General features: G+C 31.8%; 1 protein-coding gene across 1 annotated transcript in view; it reads right to left on the reverse strand.

Moving 5' to 3' along the window:
• Positions 1-215: 215 nt before the first annotated feature.
• Positions 216-25,694, reverse strand: part of LOC145333484 (FMRFamide receptor-like) — a 51,994-nt gene continuing 26,515 nt past the window's right edge. The window contains exons 8-16 of the mRNA XM_080178638.1: positions 24,974-25,050; positions 20,570-20,638; positions 17,581-17,663; positions 15,763-15,861; positions 8,290-8,407; positions 6,908-6,984; positions 5,563-5,662; positions 2,472-2,533; positions 216-1,897 (exon numbers count right to left, since the gene is read on the reverse strand). Of these exons, the coding sequence (XP_080034764.1) occupies positions 1,725-1,897; positions 2,472-2,533; positions 5,563-5,662; positions 6,908-6,984; positions 8,290-8,407; positions 15,763-15,861; positions 17,581-17,663; positions 20,570-20,638; positions 24,974-25,050 (858 nt within the window). The 3' untranslated portion in view covers positions 216-1,724. The remainder of the gene's footprint in view (positions 1,898-2,471; positions 2,534-5,562; positions 5,663-6,907; positions 6,985-8,289; positions 8,408-15,762; positions 15,862-17,580; positions 17,664-20,569; positions 20,639-24,973; positions 25,051-25,694) is intronic.

Genomic DNA, 25,694 nt, shown 5'->3' on the forward strand with positions numbered 1-25,694 from the left:
GAGATCTAAGAATTTGCCTAGTATTAGTGTATTTACGTTTTGATACAAGATAAGATGTAGGGCTCGGCAACTGCAACCGCAGCTACAAACATCCGCACGATTTATAGAAGCAATGGCGTCAGCGGGCCTTCGTACAAAATTTTTAAGTTCAGTTGTTTTGAAAAGCACCCTCATTTGACGTCCTTTATATTATCACTATAGTTAGATAGTAAGAATTAATATTAATTTTAAAGAAGAATTTTAAGTAACTTTATTTATATAATGTTCCCATATAATACAACATTTACATATATTTGACATTTTTACAATTATTAATGCTTAAATTTTAAGTATTTAAAATCAACATTTACTTTTTGATATTATTCAATTTTTTTTATTGATTAAATTATTTTTTTTGATCAAATTAAGTTTCAATTTCCCTAACTTTTTTCATGAAAAATATCTACTTTTGAGACAAAATGTACTGCTGATGCATTTCGAAATCTTTATCAAGCTAAAATTGTTAAAAAATTTAGAATTAAAAAAAACTTAAGGAAAAATAGTTTATTTATTAGAGTGACATATCCCTTCCTAAAACGCAGGGCTCGGCAGCCGCGCCTCAGCCGCGCATAAGCCTTAAATCTAAACCCGCTTATATGAAAAAGTAAAATTCTGAAGAAATGGATTGTCTGTTTAGGAAAAGGTTTAGGCATTCAGCTGATTCTTTTTAAATTTTGAAAGGCTGATTTTTCTTAGGCTTACAGATGGCTGACGCGCGGTTGACAAGCCCTGCTAAAATGACATGGTAAAAAGAGATTATTTTAACATAAGACAATGACAGGTAGTTTTTCGCGCGCAACTGAACTACATAATTACAATAATCGATATATTATTACTTGGATGTTGCACCATATTTTCATGTACTCTAATGAAGTGATACTTTCAGCTGGCTAAAATAATGAAACGTTATTCCCTCCCGGCCCCTCCTTCTGGATGAAATAACTGACCAATCAAAGAGGTTCATATTTGCAACCTAAATTGAGGACAGATATACCTACGAACCATATGAGCAAGAGCATTCATATTATTTAGACTTTTAAAATTGTACCTAGAATTAAAGTTTTTCTTAAAAATGGATTTTTTACTTTAAAAAAATTTGAATAAAATCTAGGAAACATTTGGGATTATCTTATTGAAAATAAAATAGATATTCTGCATTTTAGAAAAACATTTATACAATTTTTATTCGATGTCTCAAAACAACATTTAAACATTTTTAAAATATGCAACTTTTTTACATTTTATCATTAACAATGAATATAGATTTTACATGTAAATAAAAAATTTACAATATCAAAAATAATTTTGAATAAAGGTTACCACATTAATTAATTTAAATTATCATAATTATTATAAAATTTAATATTTTTCCACAACTTACTTTAATATCACATAAATTAGATCAAACAAAAAAAAATTTTAGAACATGATATGATACTTTTAATTGCTGATTTAATCAAAAAACATTTATACAGGACATTCAATATGTCTTTTTTTAGTGTTACCAATATATACTTCCACTTTTTGATCTACAAGTAACGTTATGAATTTTTATTAGTCTATATTTTTTTAAGCATTCTGATTGGTCCAAAATATATAGTGTACAGTTGTTGGTCCAAAATGGCGGGAAATACAGAGTTATATTATGCTTTGGTTTGATTCAAATGGCGCCTTTTAAAATCATTTTAACATGATTGTTCTGTATTCATAATTGTGCTGATTGTTCCACTTCCATTGAGGGTGCCGTTATCCCCCCTGTCCCCGTTCAGTTGGGGGGTACATTTCTCTGTTGGGGGGGTCTGGATCTGTTGCAGGGGGATGCTCTCAGGGGAGGGGGGACTTCTGGCTTCACTCTCTTCTGAAAATATATGTATTAGAGATAGTTGTCCGCGGATAGGTAAATGAAAATATGAAGGATTATTTCCTGTTTTGTTATTTTTTTGTGGATTTAGATATATTATTCGAGAGTGATATTTTAGGTGTCTCAGTGGCGAAATTTTAGAATGTGCCATTATCTTAGGGGATCTTAAGGGATAAGACAATAAACAATAAAAAAATCATTGATGAAAACAAAATTTCCTCTTTTGTATTGATTGAAAAGTTTTGGCACAAGTAGTTTGGAACCAACCAATCAAAATTCCATAAAGATAACCAGAGTTTTTAAGCCAACTAAATTTGGGTATCAGTGTAATTTACAGTCCAATGTCCCCTACCTTCCTGAAATCTCATTATACAATGCAAATTTGTCATGTTGGTTCTGTGTACATTATAATTAATTTCAAAGTTAAACTCTCTCCGGGGGATAATTAGGAATTGTATAATTTAATTTTTCTAACTCTAAATATTTAAATTAACAAGGACGAGAATTGTAGACAAACAGACAAGAATAATCTGTAGGGTAGCTTTGATACAAATTGATTTATAATTTTTACCTGAGTTTGACCGACAGATAAACATGTTCTGAACAATTGACATGTACTTCTTAAAGGAGGCCCTGAAATAAAAACATGAATTGGTACATTAATGAAAAATCCTCCAAAATCATTAAAGGATTATCAACAGTGTTTCAGAGCCGTGGAGCCGCCATATTTAGCTGAAGCCGGAGCCGTAATTTTCGTTAATAAACGGCTCCGGCTCCGGACTAGATAAATAAAGAGATTTTTTTATAAATTATAATTTGGTAACTCTGTTTTGTAATGTGCAAATACCCTTTTTAAGTTTTTCAAGTCCATTTTTATCAAAAAATGAACTTTTAAAACCTCCAAAAGTCAAAAATAAAAAAATATTTTTTATGGGGAAAAAATATATCGAGTTTTTCTTGATTTTAGGTCGGAGCCGGAGCTGGAGCCGGAGCCGCACCAAAATCAAACGGCTCCGAAACGCTGATTATCAACATAAGATTTTGTTTAATTTTTGTACATTTTAAATGCGACATTGGAGGATTTTTCACAAAATGTTTTAGCGAGCTTCACTAATTTTAGAGAGGCAGTAAGCCACAAAGTGTTTAAAGAATCCACCTCTGTTTACTGCTACACTTGTAAAAATGAAACTGAAAAGATGCTAAAACTCTCCCATGTTAATTTATTTACAAAATTTTAAAATCATTTCTCGTATTCATTCGAATCCGGTGGATAGGAACCGGTTCTCATCCATACGAAAAAACTATGTCCAGCATCGTATTATATCCAGCTTTCTACGAATATAAAAATGTACAATCAAAAGATTAAAACCAGTTTTTTTTAGCCGGTGCCTTCGGCACCTCGGGGCTAAAAAAACTAGTTTTAATCTTTTAATTGTACATTCTATATCCGCGGAAAGCCGTTTATAATACGATGCGAGAAATAACTATTCATGAAATAAATTTGTTTTAACAGCTAAAAATATGATGATTTTAATGGAATTCATTAAAAGTTTACATAAGGTTATTTTGAATTTTTTTATAGGTTATTTCGTAGGCTGGACGGGGGGGGGGGTAGCTAAAATAAATTACTTAATTATTGTATCAAATGCAAGCACAATGACTAATCTACATTGAATTGCCATTTTAGTAAGCTTACTGTTCCGTTGTTTTTATTATTAAAAATATAAAAAAAAAACGTATATATTAACATATTTTTTTATGTTAAACAATTCTAAGTAGGGATAGTCAGTTTTTTTTGCCACTTTGACATCAAAAGCCTACCGATTTTTAGTCACTAAGCTACTCTATAATTCACATTATTTTTCTATCCGCCCATTCGTGATTTTCTCGGCTACTATTCAAGATAGACTAATATTTTATGTAAGATTTCCTTTGTCAATTTTCTTGGTCAGTCAGTCTATCAGTTATGTTATTATGTATTTGTGACCACTAAACATCTGTTGTTTAAATCACTTTGTACATAGTTCAAGCTTTGACTAATGGATGTTGTCATCCTTGTTTACTTTACAAGTTGTACCCTACCTATTATAAAAGGGTTTATCCTGAAACCTACCTAACCTTAAACCTATACTAACTGAACCTAATTTAACACAAATTAAAATTAGGAGACGGGCGGTAGAGGTTATAGTCCAATGGTAGGAAAAAGTATTGTGCCACATTTTTTGTTGTTTTATGAAATACATTTATATGTAAATTATTTGGAAAAGAATTTTCATTGTCTAAGAACTGTATAATTTAGATTTATTACGCTATAAGGTTGGTGTTCTTGATGTAGTAAGGGAGAAAAAAAAAGAGATGGAGAAATATAAGACAGAAAAATGTAAGGTTTACCTCAAAGGGCATAGTTAAGCACGGAACACCTCCCCCCCCCCCCTAAACTTTTTTGTATGTTATTTCCTCCCTTTATGATAGATTATACTAGGTTAGGGCACCTTAGGCTTTACAGGTTTTAGGCATAAAGAAATGAATACTACCCATATTTTCAATCTATTTCAAAAATAAGTCAAGGTGTAAGTGTTTTGCTCGGTAAGCTCCTTAAGAGAATGAACCGAAAAAAGTGAATGTATAAGAAGAAAAGTAATGTATAAATAGAGAGTGAGAGAAAAAAATGGATGAATAGATCTATGGACAAGAAAGACAACATTCATAATTAGTAAAGCAAAAAATCATGGATGGACTTACAAACAAAATGATTTACAGAGGTGATGTGCGCTTGTCATAAATAAAAAAATTTAGAAAAACGAAAAAACAATAAGCCATTCACATACTTTTGTTGCACGATTGACAGATCAACGGACCAAGTAACCTTTAAACCAGAGGCTAATTGAAATAAGGAATCTTTACAGAAAAAAAAAAATTGTACCCATATACCTTTAATAGCAGTAGAGAAAATCACGTTTTCTTACATTTTAGTTTCACTTTGAGTATTAAATTTTGAAATAAAGTTTCACAACAATCAGACTATTCTTTCACACCTAATAACCTAACTGCACCACTTGTATTGAGACAAAATGACGAACTGACAATTTAAAGATAGAGTTGCTCTGATAATTTAAATTATAAGAAAGGTTAGTAACAACAAATTTCTTTTGTTAATATACTCAAATAGAGAAAAATTCCACAAGAAAAATCAACATGTCATTGTATAAAAGTTAATAAAGAAAAAAAATCTTCCTAAATTTAATATATTTTTTTAAAAAAATAAATCTACATTTCCAAAACATTTCTCTTATCCAACAAAAGTAAATAAAATGAAAAGATTTTAATTAGAATTATTCTTATTATTATTTAGGCCAAGACAGTTTTTAAGACAGCTTTCCGTGGATATTAAAATTATAAGATATAACATTGAAACCGGTTTAGTCAACCTTGAGGGGTCGAAGACCCGGCCTAACAAAACTGGTATTGATTTTATGAATATTGTTTAAATATTCGTGGAAAATTGTCTTTAATGCGATGCTAAACATGATTTTTTAGTATGGCCGATTAGTGATTCTAATCCACCGGACATTAATCGGTTTCAAAGCCATACTGAAATATTTATTGTTGAACTAAATAAACAATTTCAGTGATAGGTGAATAGAAGATTAAAACATGTTTACCTGAACGGCGGAGAAACTGCAAGATAGACAGGAAGGTTTATAGCACAATTTACCACCATCATTAGTTGAATTATTTGCTGGATATATAGATACCAAATACCTGGAAATATAAATAGATGGTTAATAGATAAATAGATAGATTAATAGATTAAAATTTCTTACTCCCGCCCCTATATATTAAACCACTCCGCTTATTAGATAGATGGCTTTCTAGCGTTATAATTATTTTCTAAATTCAATTAAAATCATGATATAGATATGAAAATACTGGCCAATATAACGAAACCTTTATATTATATAGTTAAAATTCTAACCGCTAGACATCTCTATATATTTCTTTTTACTGTGATATTTGTTCGTTAAAAATCAAATTGTCAAAAATAACTTACGTTTAATTGCTATTTTTTGTCACAAATTTTAAAATATTCATCTTTCGATAATTTAACTTAAAAACAGTTTAAGATGCATATTGCCTTAAAAGATGAAATATAATAATCAAATATAACATTTCAAAGTTACGATACTTATAGAGATGCTACGCTAATTATTTCGTGGAAAGCGTTCATAGATGCGTAGTAAATGATATTTTCTTGGGGGTCTAATGCACGCCTAATAATTTTGGTTGGATGTAGTCTTTTTAATATTAATTGTACGATATCTCTGGCTTTTGTCATTAAGGTGCCTTAAAAAGCACAGAATTTCCACAACTTCTTATCTTTATACTAAAGTAACAGGATGTGTGTCTGTACCAAAGAATCTCGCCAACCGCTGAACCGATCGGGTTCTCCTTAACAGGGTAGCTTCTCATGAAAAAAAAAAATATTTTTTTAACTAAAATTAAAAATGAGGGGGGGCCGGGGGGTTGATGGCATCCCCCCCCAAAAAAAAAATTTCCACCCCTCAAAATATTTTTTTTTTACTTTTTCTTTTAAAATCTAAAATAAGAAGTTGGGTTATCAAATACGACTCACCCCCTCCTCAAGTGCCTCTAGAGGCCTCTAGGGGCGTAGCCGCTAGTTTTTTAATTAATGGAGAAGGTATTCTTTTGTTTCCGTGTGTTTGTTTTTACCTTAGATTATGTTAGGTTAGGTTATATTGGTAAGTGGGTAGCCTCTCAAGTAGACCACGCAGGGGTTAGACAAGGGAAATAACTATCCTTCAATTGGTTTTTTTTTAAATAAGAAGAGGATGGGGGGTCCAGTGCTCGAAAGGCACTTTAAGGGAAAGCATCCTATCTTTCCTTGTGTAAAAAAACATTACTTAACGATAGGGGTTGACAAGGACTGTTAAGTTAATTTACAACCTTTTTATTCCTGAATTGAACAAATATCAATAAGAATCATACCTCGATATTCTTTCTCTCTTGATCTGCAGAAAAGCAAAGATTTTATTGTACCAGCCTCATAGATAGATACCATCACTCTAAATATCATTAGCATTATGAAAACTCACGCATTTACAGAAAGTATAAAAAAAAGTTTATTTGGTGCATTTTTTTTCCACCAAAAGCATAGCCTCTAAGAACCCACCAAAAAATTTTGTGATTTTAAAAATATTTTATACATTAAAAGTTGGGTGTTAAGACCCCGCCCCCACTTTTTGAATATTAGGTGGGGGGGGGGGGGAGGGGCAGATACCAATAATCATAATTTTACCATGGGGGTAAAACATTTTGCCAAAACCACAAGAATCTTTTTAACAGAGAAGCCAGTCACTGGATAGTTTTTAGCTATTTAGAGGGAGGATAGATCATAAGAAATGGATTACCTTCCTCTCAGGTTGCTAGATGCGTAGCAAGAACGTCAAAGCTTTTTTATTAGGGGTGGGGGAGAATTAGAAATTCAAATTTTGAAGGGGAAGGGGTTAACTTTTTATCATAGAATCAAGGACGTTCAAGCTTCTTTTTATTTGGGTGGGAGGTAAAAATTAAAAATAAAAAATTCATTGGGGTTGAGGGGGTATTTACCCATTTAACAACCCTCCCCACCCCCCCCCCCCCGTTGGACGTCCCTGATTATTGGAAATAGTGAAAACTATAAGTCTTTATTCTAGCAAATGCCTAAAAAGATTAATTAAGGTCTGAATTGATATTCCTATATCTATGAAATAAGACTGTCTAAAAAAGAATTATTACAAAATATTAATAACTATTTATATATATAAGATATAAATGAATGAATCATGAATGAATGAAACAGTACTATTTTTTCAATATGTAGGAAAATTTGGGTATAGTCCTTTCCGTGACAATGCCTCTTAATGGGCGTTTCGTCGTATTTTCACAGTAGCTTTTGATATGTTATCTTAGGTTGGGTTAGGTTAGGTTATGTCAGGTTAAGTGATTGCCCCGTAGTGTTAGGCCCCGCACGCAGGGGTAGAGCCTCCCGCAGCGGCTAGAAATAGGAGAAAATCCACTGTGAAAATACGACGAAACGCCCCTTAAGAGGCGTTGTCACGAAAGCAACTTTTCCTGTTTTGATTCATCGGAAATTAATCTTATTCCTAGCCATACTGGAATTGTCATTACAATAAGGCCGCTATAAATGATGTGGGACAAAGTGACTCAAAAATCAGCCATGTGATGTCATAAGAATGAGGGATTATCCAATTCATTTGTCGGGGTTTTCTTTCCCACTTCTCCACTCATCTCCCTCATTTTTAAGACGTCAAATGGCTGATTTTTGAGTCACTTTGTCCCACTAGACTGTAAGTAAAATTTGATATTACCTTGGGGAATGAAAGAGAATGAACATGACGATTGTTGAAATCAGAATAACTGCCATGGACATATCTTTCTTCTGCTGGTGCATCCGCTTCTTAGTTGCCTCCAGCCCTCGGGGTACTCCTAGATAGATAGATAGATAGATAGATAGATAGATAGATAGATAGATAGATAGATAGATAGATAGATAGATAGATAGATAGATAGATAGATAGATAGATAGATAGATAGATAGATAGATAGATAGATAGATAGATAGATAGATAGATAGATAGATAGATAGATAGATAGATAGATAGATAGATAGATAGATAGATAGATAGATAGATAGATAGATAGATAGATAGATAGATAGATAGATAGATAGATAGATAGATAGATAGATAGATAGATAGATAGATAGATAGATAGATAGATAGATAGATAGATAGATAGATAGATAGATAGATAGATAGATAGATAGATAGATAGATAGATAGATAGATAGATAGATAGATAGATAGATAGATAGATAGATAGATAGATAGATAGATAGATAGATAGATAGATAGATAGATAGATAGATAGATAGATAGATAGAGATAGATAGATAGATAGTAGATAGATAGATAGAGATAGATAGATATATACATAGATAGATGACAAACAAATGAGAGATACAGACCAATAAGAATCTACTTTAGGTATAGAATTCATTCTTAATTAGTCTTTTATCTAATCAATAATCAAAGAACAAGAATGACTAAAATAAAATTTGAAAATATTATTTTACATGTATTGACGCCATCTTGGATTATGATTATTATTTTTGTTAGAAGATTTTTTTTTCCAAAATTTTTTTTAAAAATAATTTTTTACAAGGAAAAAAAATCTTTGAACTTAAATTGACCAATAATTCAAAGATTTTTTCTACTTAATTAGGAAGATTTTTTTGTTTTAAATTTTAATGTTCATCAAAAACACAACAGTGAAAAAATGAAAATTAAATGAAAAAAACGTTTTATGATTTTATTCAAGAAATTATTTGCTAACATCACCTTTTTGTTGCAATAGAATGTTATTTACTGCTTTAAAAACGATTCTATGGGTAGAAAGAATCTTTATGGGAAATTTCGGAAGCCCAAGCTTATCATGAGAATCTCTGAGAGCAGCCAAGTAAATTAAATTTTTCCATCGCGACGGACAAACGGTCAGACCAACAGAGTTACTTTGCTATGATTATGAACGAATCAGAAAATATTTTTCGAAAAATTTTTATTATAGAATTTTATTAAAAACTTTTTTTTGCATAATATATAACTTAACTACACAATTAAGCATTTAATTGATTCTTAATTAGATTATAAAGAAATAACTGATCATATTAATTAATTAATATATGTACATTAGCCTGTCCCGGATTTGAAAAATTTTGTTAAAATTTTTGCCCCCAGCCATAATATAGTTGATTTATGCAAAATATTGACCCATGCAAAATATTTTTTCTGTAATGCAAAAATTGCGATGGTACAAGCACTGCAAAGTTTTTAAAATTTGCAAAAAAGACCTGTTTTTAAAGCTCTTGTACCATCTCAATTTTAAAGATTTTTACAAAATTTCAATTCTAGTGTGTCTATATAAACCTGAAATTTACCAAAAAAAATGGGGGCAGTCTCAATTCTAACATATAATGGAAGAAGGTGTAGCAAGTAATTTTCCAAAGTAAAAATTGCCAGATTTCATACATAAATAATGGGGTTGGGCTGGAATCGATAGATACAGATATCCGGCTGATTCATAATTCTGGATATCAAGTATTTAGGGTTATATTGACACACTAGAATTGAAATTTCGTAAAAAACTTTAAAATTGAGATGGTACAAACTTTTTAAAATCTGCAAAAAGACCGTTTTTAAAGCTTTTGTTTTACTTAAATTTTGCAGTGCTTGTACCATCGCAATTTTTGCATTACAGAAAAAATATTTTGCATGGGTCATTATTTTGCATAAATCAACCATATTATGGCTGGGGGCAAAAATTTTAACAAAATTTTTCTAAAACGGGACAGGGTAATGTACATGTATGTATATAAATAATTGTGAATAGTTATTTGCAGAAAATGTAAGTTCTTATATGGTTGTTTAATTCACCTATCAGTTATCAAGACATTTGAGGCTTCTGACATAGTAGCTCAAGGTACATGTTTTTTTATGTCTTTAGTTATGACGCGGTTTCTGGGATTCCAACCTGGCACATTTCCGATAACAGTGGGTGTTAAAACGTGTACACCAAATCTTGAATTTTACCAGTGGTCTTTGAAGATTCCTACCCTCCATCACTGTTCTAAATTATTTTAAAAACTATTTCAATCTTCTGCTAGCCCTAAATCTCTAAAAGGAAGCACAACCCCTACTGAGCTTTACTTAACCTAACCTAACATTAAGGGAAAGGGGTATTATTAGTAGCGAAGCTACTCTATAATTCGAAATGTCCGTTAGTAGCGAAGCTACTCTATAATTCGAAATGTCCGTCCGTCCGTCCGTCTGTCCGTCTGAGACAGAATAGGTGAAACGTGATTTTCTCGGCTCCTATTAAAAATAGACAGCTGAAATTTTTTGACAACATTCCCATTATTAAGGAGCACAATTAACTATAAACATCAAGGGCGGTCGGACCGCTTTTTAGCAGGTTTTAGGCTATTTTTGTATTTTTCACATTTTTCTCCATATCTTCTGTGTTTATGGTCCGATTTTCAAAATTTTTTCAGTTATTGATATCAAAATTAAATTTCCTGTCGTTTATAGAAAACAACCATGACAGCCACACTGCCATTTTGCAGGTTTTAGGCTATTTTTGTATTTTTCACATTTTTCTCCATATCTTCAGTGTTTATGGTCCAATTTTCAAAATTTTTTCAGTTATAGACATAAGAATTAAATTTCCCGTCGTTTTAAGAAAACAACCATGACGACCAGACTGCCTTTTTGCAGGTTTTAGGCTATTTTTGTATTTTTCACATTATTCTCCATATCTTCAGTGTTTATGGTCCGATTTTCAAAATTTTTTCAGTCATGATATCAAAATTAAATTTCCCGTCGTTTAAAGAAAACAACCATGGCGGTCAGACTGCCTTTTATCAGGTTTTTTGGCTATTTTTATATGTTTTACATATTTTCCCATTGTATTTGGTGTTTTTGGTCCAATTTTCAAACTTTTTAGGATATCAATATCAAATTAATTTTACCCATTGGTATGAGAATCTTTTATGTAATCTACTTTGACTGTCGTCATCATTAAAAATAAAACAAGGTTTCGTGTTTATTTTCTCCAATAAATTTATTCTTGTTTTTAATAAATACACTTAAAATCTATTTTTACGTATTTACATCCACGATTTTTGTGCTTTGCTACTTATGGATGTTGTCATCCTTGTTAAATTATTAATCCACAGGCTATTTAGTAAATTTTGATTGTTTTCAAAGTTACTTGACTAAAGTAATTGTATAGAAGAATCAATCTAAGTTAAAGAAATCCATCAAAACTTTTTGATTGCTTCATTCATAGTTTTAATACATTGAGAACAATTAATTGATAATAAATAGGCAAAGTTATAGGTAAACTATATAATGAATATAAAATATTTTGGTAATTTAAAAAAAACTTCATTCTATTTGTATAGAACTATTAACAACGGCAAAAAAAACACCCAATTTTATAAGTATGATAGACAGACTTAAACCTTTGGTGACTGCCGGTCTAGAATTATTTAGGCCCATACAAATTTGGAGGAAATTATACTAAATCAAGGATGACAACATCCATAAAAGCGAACCTAAAACGGTATGACAAACGAACATCAACTCTTGCAGAGAGTTAGAACTGAATATACAAAATAAAAATATATAAGTAAATAAAATTGTAAATAAATTTGTTGCAAAACTTCTTTAATACAGAATACTGTTTAAGGACATACTGACAGTTTTAGGACTTTATATAGAGATGCTTCGCTTATAATAATCAGATGATAAAATAAAAATTGTTGTTAAAAAAGTTAAAAATCAAAAATGTGTAACATGGACGTAGAGACATTCTGATAACGATTACCTTCAAATAAAGGTGGGGGGATTCGGTGAACTTTAAGGCAACCAACAATACAATCTGTTAAAGAACTAAATCCTCAAGTTTTAGCTGGAAGAGTTATATATTTTTTCTTGTCCTATCCTTGAAAGAAGTAACAAAGTACAAAACTTTAGAGGGATCAAAAAGCTTGAAAAGTATAACAATTATGTAATATCAATACAGACTTACGTTGGATTATGTCTTTATTTGCTTTGGAATTAAATATTATGGATTTATTTTTATGTAAGGTACGATATAATAGCAAACAATAAACATTTCGTTTGTATACACAAAGATCAATTCTCTAGCAATTTATCCTATAAGTTCTAGGAAGGTTTATAGCTATTTTGAGGGAGGTTACTTCAACTCTCCCAATAGAAAAACACCTAACACCCACCTCTAAAAAAAAATATTTTTATACCTTTTCTTTTTAAAACCAAAAGTAATGTGGCAATTTTTATGTTGGAAAATTAAGAAGACGAAGAAAGTCTCTCAAAAATCAGCATGTGACGTCATAAAAATAAGGGCTTATCTATCCCTTTTTAAGTGGTTTTCTTTCCCATTTCTCCTCTCATCTCCCTCATTTTTATGATGTAACATGCTGATTTTTGAGAAATTAAATTTATCTGGGAGGGGGAAATTTAGGTCTTTAAGTAATATATATGGGATTCCTAATTTTTTTCTTCTTTTTGCTCCAAAAAATGCTTACTCCAACAAATTATTAATGAATGGAATTAATAAAAAGAAAAGAAATATAACTTTATAAAGAAAATAATTTATAAGTTTTTAAGGCAAAAATCTAGATAATTTTGATCTACTGAAGGGGTAATTTTGCTAATCATCATTGGGGATATACATAAATTTATCTTCTATTGTCTTATACCTAAAGGTTCCTGGAAAACAATATCATTTACAATAGGTTAATCCTATTATATAAAGTAGTAAGCTTTTTCTGTCTGTAACAAAGGATCTTGCTAGCCCCAAAACCGATACAATTCTCCTTTACAGTAAAGCTTCGTATAGGTCCAGGGAAAGTTTATAACTATTTTGGGGGAGGGTATATCCAACCTCAAAAGAAAAATAGACCCTAGAAAAATATTAATTCCCCCCAAAATTGCTTTTTACTTTTTCATTTTAAAATTTAAACCTAAAACGATTTATTTTTTCTATCGGCGGAAAAGGTGCTAGCATGTATTTTCTTAAGTGCACTATCCCAGTCCCGTACACTATCTGTACTGCTGCTCTGTCAAGCATGTGAAATGTAAAAGGTACTTGAGAATATTAGGAATATTTTGACTATTAAATAGATTTACTAGTATGTGTACCCATGGATTTAAAGGGATAATGGCCAATAAATTGATATAGATTACAATTAGTGGTTGAAACGTTTCGACAATCAACTTAACCAACCAACCAATCAAAATTCAATGAAAGTTTCCAAAGTTGTTAGGTCAACGTTTAAGAAAACAGTATTAGATAACTTTGGGGACTAGGGTAATAAACAGACCAATGTCCACTCCCTCCCTGATGTGTACCCACCAACTACAAATATAAATATTACATCAACCACTTATCTCCAGCATTCAATCATTTTTTTTTGAGAGAGAGAGTAGAAGCTAACAAGGACGTGTATGCTCATTACACAAAAAGTTTAAATAAAAATTTAGCAACATCATATTGATAAGGCAATGGCTGATAAAAGGGTGTACATCCCCAATGATGATACAGAAAATTACCCATTCTGAAGATTACAGTGGTAGAAACATTTGGACACTAAACTTAATCTCTTAATACACTAATCAACCAATCAAAATTATATAACAGTCCCCAAAGTTTTTGAGCCAACCAATAAGAAACTTTATTATAAAACTTTGTATAATAATCAGCCCAATGTCCCCTCCCTCCCTGAACTAAATATTTAGGTTATTTTATAGAAAACAAAAATGGATGGAGATAACTCGAGCCTGCAACGTCAATGTACATATTTTATAATTGCATTCTTCTTTAAAAAGATATATTTTCTTTAAAATACAATCGCAAACCTTCGAAAGATAAAAAGGGAGAACTAAACTGTGCTTGCCCTCAAAGTGGCTGTCGAGCACCGATGCTCCCCCCCCCCTCCAATTTGAAATAAATAAAAAATATTGGGTAAGGGTTATCTTTCTCCTAAGCCCCTCCCCTGCAGAAATTCCTAGCCCTGTGGGGCTACCATAGTACCTAATATAACCTAATATAACTTGATATAAAGTAATAAATAATTATATTTTATTAGCTCTTTTGATTTGAGTAAAACACTAGAGGGAGAAAGGGTTAAATAACTGTATCTCCCCATTGCAACCGTCTTGTGCAACCTTCCTATTGGGTCATTGAAAATCAACCAATGGTGTCTCTTATATTAACATATCCAAGTAGCAGAAAATAATTTAGAAGCAGACCAAAGAGGTCTTTGAAAAATGAAGGGAGGTAGTTGTCTGTATATACATCTATACTATAGAATATAGATCTGTTCTCTAATGAAAGAAATCTTCAACTAAACTTTATAGAACAATATTCGCGCTAAACCAAAAAAGAACTTTGACCAATTCATCTTTTCTGGTATGAATAAAGTATTGGAGGTATAGAAGATACATTAGCGGGTAAATATAGACATATTATTCCATATTACATGATACATCTATACCTTTTTCTGCTTTGGTAATAGCGAGGGTATTCTATATTTCACTTTGTATGTCCGTCCGTAATGGTATGGGGGAAAGACGACTGATTTTTTGAGGAAGATTTCCTATACTAATGAACATCCAGAATGTAATTTACTTGGTCCGTCGGTCTGTCAGTCATGCTACAAATCATTAATATTTAAAGATATATAAATATTCTTAAAGAAAGAGTAGCTTTGCCACTTAAAAAATCGATACAATTTTGTATAGATATGCGTAATAGCCACACATACAATTATACATACTTACACACACACACACACACACACACACACACACACACACACACACACACACACACACACACACACACATACACACACACACACATATTACTTTCATACAATAATAGCAATATGAATCATTTATAATTGTATTAAGCCAAACCTAAACATCCATTAGTAATATTACCACTCTCTACTCTTTCATAATATTTTTTTTTGGAATATTCAAATCATTTATGGAATCTCAGACAGTGAACCTGTTGATTTTATGACTACATAATTATGCCTGTTTATGGGACAAGGCATTTTTATCGCTTAGTGGAGCAGAAGTAAAATTTTAGTGGGGCAAATTTTTTTAGTGAGGCAAAAAAAAATTTAAGAATTCACCTCAGGTTTCAATCCAGCGGATGTTAATCAGTTTACCCAAAAAATTGTTTACCCTTTCCATTGGCCTTTCCAGCCAGGCTGAGTTTCAATTTTCTCATTGCTACATAGATCCTCAGGTTCAGTATTATCAGACAGATCAATGGCAGGACACCTGAAAAAATCGTCATTCATTACGGTGACTTAATTTGGGATACCACCTGCCATACTCGGCGAGGGTGAGGTAATAAAGGGTAGCTACCTTAATTGAGACAGTAGGTCAAGTCATAAGTACTTGAGTGAGGATCTTGTTAGCATCGTATTACAGACAATTTTCTACGAAGATTAAAAAACACATAGAATTAATACAAGTTTGTAAGCCAGTGCCTTGTAAGGTTTTAATCTCATAATTTTTCATTTCAATGTCCGCGGGTAGCTGTCTTTAATACAATGCGATAAATAACTATTATGTTTGGCTTTACTTCAATTTTTTTTTAAATCATTTTTTATTTGAAATTAAATATATATTAGTCTGGAATGACTGGATTTTATTGAATTTAGATGCATTTAATGTAGTTTTTAGATGTAAATAGTTTTATTGGAATTAGACTGCTAGAATATTGACAGGAAGGGAGAGGACAATCGGCGGTTTATTATACTAGTCCCCAAAGTTTTATAATAACATTTTCTTTTTCGTTGGCCTAGCAACTTTGGGGACTGTTATTGAATAATGATTGGTGGTTCATTAAGTTAAGTATCAAAACGGTTCAAACACTAATTGTAATCTATTGAATGGGTAACTTTTTGTGTATCATCATTAGGGATGAACATCAATTTATCGGCCATTGTCTTGTTTATCCTATTTATACCATAGCTTATAGGGAATCTATACATGAAATTTCGGAAGTCTATCTATTTATTTTACCATCCTTAATAGGATGTAAGTTGATATTGCTAAAAATATTATTGCAATTTGTCTCATACTTCACAATGTTAATTAAATTTTATTTCTTTTTAAAAACAATATTGCACAAACAAATATTTCCTAAAAATGTATGAAAACAAAAATATAATAATGCATCTTCAATTTCTTTTTTTAAGTGTATCAATATCTATGTAATTAACTATCTATCACTGCATCTATCTATCTATCTAACTATCTATCTTTCTTTTACTCCATCTGTCTAACTATCTATCTTTCTATCTATTTTACTATCTATCTATTTTACTATCTATCTATCTGCGACCTGTGAATATATTCCATGTCTAAAAAAGTAGACATAGTTCCAGCTTGTTCTATCTATCTACAATCTACATGTAATGTACTGTCTAGGTCCTGGTCCAGCAATCCAGGAGAACTAAGGATGACTGTTACGCACCCTTCTCTGTCCAAACACCCAAGGATATTAGGTTAAGTAACATCCAACAGACAACCAACTCTCTGTGATGCACGACCTTTGTCTGAGAAGTCCCAACTGTGCATGGTAACGAGTTGCGCCTGTTTTGGGCCAAGGCTTTCCCCCTACTCTAACTATTTATGTCGCGCATCTGATATAGCAGCAGTAGGAACCATTTTTAATGCGGTGTCGGCCCGAGATTCGAACCTATCACCTTACCGACAACGAGCGGATGCGCTACGTGTTGAGCCACGGTCGCGGGTCTATCTATCTACATACCTGTGAATATATTCCATGTCCAGGTATGAAAGTAGACAGTATAGTTCCAGCTTGTTCTATCTATCTATCTACATACCTGTGAATATATTCCATGTCCAGGTATGAAAGTAGACATAGTTCCAGCTTGTTCTATCTATCTATCTACATACCTGTGAATATATTCCATGTCCAGGTATGAAAGTAGACATAGTTCCAGCTTGTTCTATCTATCTACATACCTGTGAATATATTCCATGTCCAAGTATGAAAGTAGACAGTATAGTTCCAGCTTGTTCGCATCTTTGTAGGTCTCAAGCTCACCCTAATAATAAAAATTAAGAATTAAATATTTGGCAGGTAATTTCAATCAATCACACAATCTTTTACTTTAATCTATTTCCCCTTCGGGGCTAACAAAACTGGTTTTAATCTTTCATTTAATATGAGCGGAAAGATGTCTATAATACGATGCGTTAAATAGATATTTTTAAACTTAGAGTTTTCTGTTACTGTAAAGTCTTATTTTGTGTTGCAACAATTTGTTAAGCTTTGTTTTTGTGAATGTTGACATCCTTGTTAAAGCTATTTTAATAGCGAAGCTACTCTATAATTCACTTTGTACGTCAATCAGTCCGTCAGTCCGTAACGCTATGGGGGAAATGTGATTTGCTCGGCTACTATACAAGATAGACAGCTGATGTTTTTATTGAAGATTCATATGACATATGTAATTTGGGGTGCTAGATCGATTCCTAGATTTTTAAGTTTTCGTGATTTTAAAGGTTGCGTGATTTTAAAGGTTTCCTGTTTTACCTATTTTATCATGTTAAATGTTTATTGTATGACACTCCTCTAAAGTAAATTTTTCTCCCAATATCCATTCATAATTTTGAGCTTCACTACGTATGGATGTTGTCATCCTTGTTTAAATACATACAATAGAAGTCCTTTTCTGGATGATATCATCCTGGAATATTATTATACCTTTCTGCAACATTGTATTATAAATGATATACATTTACCACAGCAGAACAGAACAAAGTGTAAATTGTCGTGGAGAATTACATTTTGCACTTAATGTGATTGCGGCATTTTCTCACAAAGTACTATGTTGTGTGCATGCATATAACCCCCTCCCCTTCCGTTATTTTGAAATATAATTTTGAAAATAAGGGTTCAGGGGTAGTTTTCTTTTAGGTTAGATTAAGTTGGGTACTGAGTAGCCCCGAACAGGTATTACATGGGACACCCTCCCTATTAAAATTAATTTTAAAAGTAAGGCGGGAGGGGTTCAATGCTTAACAGACCCTTTGAGGAAAGGCACCCTGATTGCTTGTAATATTTAGGTATGCAAAGCATTTGTACATTTAGTATCATTGGCCCAATAAAAGCGGATACGTCCCTAGCATCTTGGGGCTCTGTATACAAAGGAGTAAATAAGAGAAGGTCATAAAATTAGCCTAAAACCCACCTTGGACCTATGTGAAGTTGATCTAAAAAGGAGTTTATATTGAAGTAATAAGCTTCAGAAAAAAAACTTACTAATTCATTCAATAGGATATAGTTTTTGCTATAAAGATGTTAAGTTTTAACTATTTGTGTAAAATCTATTTTACCTACAGATGTCCGCCTGTTAAAAGATTCCTATAAAATTGCTGCACTGTTTAAACAGCATAAACCCTCACATTTTGATTAAATATTAATTGATTTTTGAGGTTTTTTAAAGCTGTTACTTTTTCAAATAATCTTTTAAAAACATTTTCTGTATGAAAAGAAGTAATAAAAAAGATGAAACTAAAAAAGGAATTTATGGCTGGAAAAATACAAAAAAAATAATATTTGATCCATTTTGAAGCCTTTTAGTGGTTAAATATTTTTTATTAAATTTTATATGTGTAATAACCAAAATCGATAAATTTTAATAAATTTTTTTTTTCTATCGCCGTAGCAACGATAAAGATATTTATTCATGTTTATTGATTATTAAGAGCATAAGCATAGCTATTATATATGTTTGGGTGTCCTAACTACAGGGACCTAAAGGGATAAGACAATAGACGATAATTTGAAATACAACCCAAATTACTATAAACAAAATTACTGCTTATATTGGAAAAGTTTTAAATCTGCTATTTTATATCAACCAATCCATAATTCACCGAGAAAATGTGCTTTTGGTAACAGTTAAATTTAGCGCCCAATGTCCCCTCACACCCTCCTTAATTAGTGAACTTGGTGATATTATTATTTCAACAAGTCACAATGTATGCCATGAAGTTGATCGTCCGTCCGTTTGTCCTTCCACATGTATCTTACAAGCAAAGACTTCCAAGGTTTGGGCCGGGTAAAGTGTTTTTACCCTCCCCCCCACATACATTTAAAACCCCTTTTTTACCCCCTCAAAATAACAAAGCTTGGACGTCCCTGCTTACAAGTTTCGCAATCTAAAACAAATATTTTCATAATTTTACTAAATTTGTTTTGAAATAACAGTTTATTGTTCTTTTTTTCAACTTGAACACAATAAACTTGTTATATTTTGTTTGATTTTCATTGTTTATTGATTATAATAAGTACAAAAAATATCTAAGATGCTATTCATTCATAAGATTTTTCAAATACTTTGATTTTTGCAACAAAAAATAATTGATAGAACGTTCAATATTTAAGAGCGAATAATTCAAAAGATCTATCTGTCCGTCTGTCTGAAATGTTTTGGGTAAAACGTAATCTTCAAGGCTCCTATATAACATTCCCATCAATCTTTAACAATAAATTTTGATTTTTATGTCAGTCATAAAAAATATAGATATAAAATAATACATGAGAAAGGTTTCGTGATTTTTTCTCCAATATTCTCAATTTTTTAAACTAATTATCTTTAAATTTCTTTTCCGTATTCATATCCATGATTTTTGTGTGCTTTGCTACTTATGGATGTTGTCATCCTTGTTTAGAATTAAATTTAACATTCAATAACAAGTTAATAATAGCTAATAATATAATAGTCCTTAAAGCTGGCTAATATAACGATATTCGTCCATTTTACCCCATTTTAGTCCCCTTCTTCTGAAAAGAAAGTTCTGCATATAAATAAGGACAAGAGCAGCAACCTAAATTGATGAAAAAAATTACCCTGTCATAATATCCAGGTATATTATACCCATTACTTGAATTAACAATAACTTGATGTCTAAGTTTGATAAAATGAAATAAATTTAAGCTTACCATTCATGATAGCCGCAGCCACAAGCAGTATTATCCACACAGTTCCTTACTGTCTCTACATCAAACATTCTAGATAGATAGATAGATACATCCACAAACAGTATTATCCACACAGTTCCTTACTGTCTCTACATCAAACATTCTAGATAGATAGATAGATACATCCACAAACAGTATTATCCACACAGTTCCTTACTGTCTCTACATCAAACATTCTAGATAGATAGATAGATACAACCACAAACAGTATTATCCACACAGTTCCTTACTGTCTCTACATCAAACATTCTAGATAGATAGATAGATACAACCACAAGCAGTATTATCCACACAGTTCCTTACTGTCTCTACATCAAACATTCTAGATAGATAGATAGATACATCCACAAACAGTATTATCCACACAGTTCCTTACTGTCTCTACATCAAACATTCTAGATAGATAGATAGATAGATACAACCACAAACAGTATTATCCACACAGTTCCTTACTGTCTCTACATCAAACATTCTAGATAGATAGATAGATACATCCACAAACAGTATTATCCACACAGTTCCTTACTGTCTCTACATCAAACATTCTAGATAGATAGATAGATACATCCACAAACAGTATTATCCACACAGTTCCTTACTGTCTCTACATCAAACATTCTAGATAGATAGATAGATACAACCACAAGCAGTATTATCCACACAGTTCCTTACTGTCTCTACATCAAACATTCTAGATAGATAGATAGATACATCCACAAACAGTATTATCCACACAGTTCCTTACTGTCTCTACATCAAACATTCTAGATAGATAGATAGATACAACCACAAGCAGTATTATCCACACAGTTCATTACTGTCTCTACATCAAACATTCTAGATAGATAGATAGATAAAGGGTGTGCAAAAAAAATGCGGACATTTTTAAAATTGAAATTGCGCGGCTTGTGTTAATAGTAGAAAATTCTTATGCATATCGTAAGAACCGTTATGAACTCTTGTTTTTGGAAATATAAGAACGGATCCTGTGCTACGTATAGTTAGGGAGCTACGTGGTGAAATGTTCCTATTGCCTTAAAACTTGAATTGCGAGTAAACCAGAAAATTAAAAAAAATATTGAAAAAAATAAACCTATTTTTAAAGTTTAGACAATTTTTGAAAAGTGGATCTGCATCCCAGGTATGGAATAATCTTACAAGACAAACAAGATCTTCATTCCTGGTGAGAAATTACACTAAATGCCAAGAAACAGGTTCGTCGTTAAAGCATAGAGGATTTAATGGGCGGAAGAAAACACCAGAGAGTGTACAAAAAAGAGTGAAAAAAATTTTATTGAATAAAAAAACACCTGGAATAAGAAAAGTTGCTGCCACTACAGGTGTTTGTGTTTCTACTGCTAGAAATATTCTAAAATCATCAAAGGCTAAACCGTACCACAAATATAGAACACAAAAAAATAAAAGATGCCCAAAAAGAACAGAGGGTTAAGTTTTCTAAACAGGGGAGTCCAAGCTTTTTTTTGGGGGGGGGTAAAATTTTTTTAAGTGGGGGGTAATTCGGTTTGGGGGGGGGGTAAAATGGCGCGCGAAGCGCGCCGCAAATTTTTTTTACCCCCCCCAAAATTTTTACCCACGGCACTTTATTTTACCCCCTCAAAATTGTTTGGGGGGGAAAAATACCCCCTTCTAAATAGTTGGGGGTGCCTACGGCACCCCCAGGGTAGGGGTAAATTTTAAATGGGGGGGGGGGGGTAAAATGAAAAAAATTTTGGGGGTGCCTACGGGACCCCCAAATTCGTTTGGGGGGGGGTAATCACTCCATTCCCCCCCTTGGACGCCTATGTTTCTAAATATTTAATTCAACGTTTTGGTTCTTGTCCCAGAATTGGAGGGAGGTGGCACCGCTTAATCAACACAGACTTTTCAGCAAAAATTCGCTGACACCCTACAAGGAATTCTAAAAATGATGTCATATGGTCTTTGTTTGTTGTTAGTTTGTTAATAAATTAGTTAATTTTATAATGTTTCTTGAATTCATTGTTTGAAAATAAAAAATAAACTTGTTTTGCAATTTTTTTATTCAATCTTTTTATACTTTGATATTTGATAATTTACTCGCAATTCAAGTTTTAAGGCAATAGGAACATTTCACCACGTAGCTCCCTAACTATACGTAGCACAGGATTCGTTCTTATATTTTCAAAAACAAGAGTTCATAACGGTTCTAACGATATGCATAAGAATTTTCTACTATTAACACAAGCCGCGCAATTTCAATTTTTAAAATGTCCGCATTTTTTTGCACACCCTTTACAACCACAAGCAGTATTATCCACACAGTTCCTTACTGTCTCTACATCAAACATTCTAGATAGATAGATAGATACATCCACAAACAGTATTATCCACACAGTTCCTTACTGTCTCTACATCAAACATTCTAGATAGATAGATAGATACATCCACAAACAGTATTATCCACACAGTTCCTTACTGTCTCTACATCAAACATTCTAGATAGATAGATAGATACAACCACAAGCAGTATTATCCACACAGTTCCTTACTGTCTCTACATCAAACATTCTAGATAGATAGATAGATACATCCACAAACAGTATTATCCACACAGTTCCTTACTGTCTCTACATCAAACATTCTAGATAGATAGATAGATACATCCACAAACAGTATTATCCACACAGTTCCTTACTGTCTCTACATCAAACATTCTAGATAGATAGATAGATACAACCACAAGCAGTATTATCCACACAGTTCCTTACTGTCTCTACATCAAACATTCTAGATAGATAGATAGATACATCCACAAACAGTATTATCCACACAGTTCCTTACTGTCTCTACATCAAACATTCTAGATAGATAGATAGATACATCCACAAACAGTATTATCCACACAGTTCCTTACTGTCTCTACATCAAACATTCTAGATAGATAGATAGATACATCCACAAACAGTATTATCCACACAGTTCCTTACTGTCTCTACATCAAACATTCTAGATAGATAGATAGATACAACCACAAGCAGTATTATCCACACAGTTCCTTACTGTCTCTACATCAAACATTCTAGATAGAAAGACAGATAGTTAGAAAGATAGATAGCAAAATGGACATATAGCCACAAATTTAAGCAGTAATATCATCAATCATTTTAGATAGATAGATGGAAATATTTTTTTGTCTCGTAATAATATGGAACCATTTTTGTAATAATATTTCATTGAATATGTTATTGCATGAGTATAAGAGAAAATGGCTGTCAAAATCTCTTATTTTACCATAGTACTATTCATACAACCCCTCATGTTATTGTATTTAAATTTCGGAAATAAAAATCTATAAATGATATTATTAGGTTAGGTTTGATCTAATAAGGTAGGGGATAACCCAGTAGTGAAAGGCAATGTTAGGTTAGGCTGGTCTCATAAATTTATTTTAGAATGGGAATGTATTGGGCGGTCAACTGGGGAAATATGGGATTCTCCATGTGGCTCAACCAATTTATTCTAAATGTCATTGCTACAATTCTTATGCAAAATTTAATATTTATAATAGAGTAGCTTTTCTACACGTTTTTTTAGAGTTAGGAATCTCATAAGCCTGAATTTTTTTTCGGGATTGTTTAATCCTAATTAGGATTAATATCTTAATACTAGGGTTGGGCCGGATATCCGGCCATGTTCAATATCCGGCATTAGAAATCAGCCGGATATCCGATATTTTATATGTTCAATTCTAGTCCAAGATTTAATAAGAACATAGAAAAAATAACAATCCAGGTCGAATATGAATTTTGAAAAAAAAATGTAAATGAAGAAGTTTGAAAAATTAGATTGATATTTATAATACATTCTTTACAAAATATTATGTCACGTTTTCATTTTTAGTTTAAACAATATAATTTAAGGAATTGCGAACATAATTCTAGATATAGCATCACAATACTAATATGATTAAATATTTAAGATTACATTTGGTAACTTTATAACATATTATTTTTCTCTACAAAACACGTTTTTATATCTAATCCTACTAAATGCTATCATAAAGTCCAAGTAACACAAGTAAAAAATTTACAACTCTACTAGTTGTTTCACCCCCCAATTTCTAATGCAGGGCGTAATATGTTAGAACAATAGCCTAAAACCAACCAAGAAAATTAAAATGCTTCCCTAAAAATTTCAACCAATTTGGTGACGGGACAAAGGGGATCAAAAAAAATGTTGACGTCCTAAAAATGATGGATAAGGGGAGGAGGAGTAGGAAAGAAAACCCCTAAATAAGAGATGGATAATCCCCCATTTTTATGACGCCACATGCTGATTTTTTGGTCAGATATTTTCGGATAGCTGGTAAAAAAAATGAATATTTACCTTGGTATATTGATAAGTATAGCAGCCAATATGCTAGGAATAATATAGTTCAAACTTCGCAATTTTTGGTCTTGAACCTAAATATAGATATAATAATTAGAATAGAATTATTATAGAATCAAATTTGTGTTGGAGAGAAGGTTAAAAGAGAAAAGGATAATCCTAATTAAACCAAATTAAGTCATAACTACAAGAGAATTCAAGTTAATAGAAATTCTCAATAAAAAAAGTATTTTTTTAGAAAAGTTTTGGCGGTTTTCCTTAATTTCAATTTATTTCCCTCCAAGTGCTCGCCAGGCACTTGGAGGGAAAGCACCAAAGCCTAATTTTGTAATTATTAGATTAGAGTAAAACACTAGAGGGAGAAAGGGTTAAATAACTGTATCTCTCCATCACAACCACCTTGTGCAACCCTTCTATTGGGTCATTGAAAATCAACTAATGTTGTCGCTTATATTATCACAGCAGAAAATAATTTAGAAGCAGACGAAAAAGAAAGGAAGGTAGTTGTCTGTAGTTGTATCTTGAGCGTCAGTCTGGCCTGATTGATAAAATATTTTGCTTATTGCCAGGTTTTTAAAAAAAATATCTTTATAATAAATTTCAATATAATAAAAAGATTGTTATCCTATTCTGTAAGCGCTTCTTAAATACTTAATTTAAAATCGTTTATTTATAGCTTTGTAGAAGCAGAAAACTATGTGATATCTTTTTAAAGACA

Source organism: Acartia tonsa, chromosome 12 (assembly GCF_053477335.1).
Source record: "Acartia tonsa isolate MP-2025a chromosome 12, ASM5347733v1, whole genome shotgun sequence".
NCBI lineage: Eukaryota > Metazoa > Arthropoda > Copepoda > Calanoida > Acartiidae > Acartia > Acartia tonsa.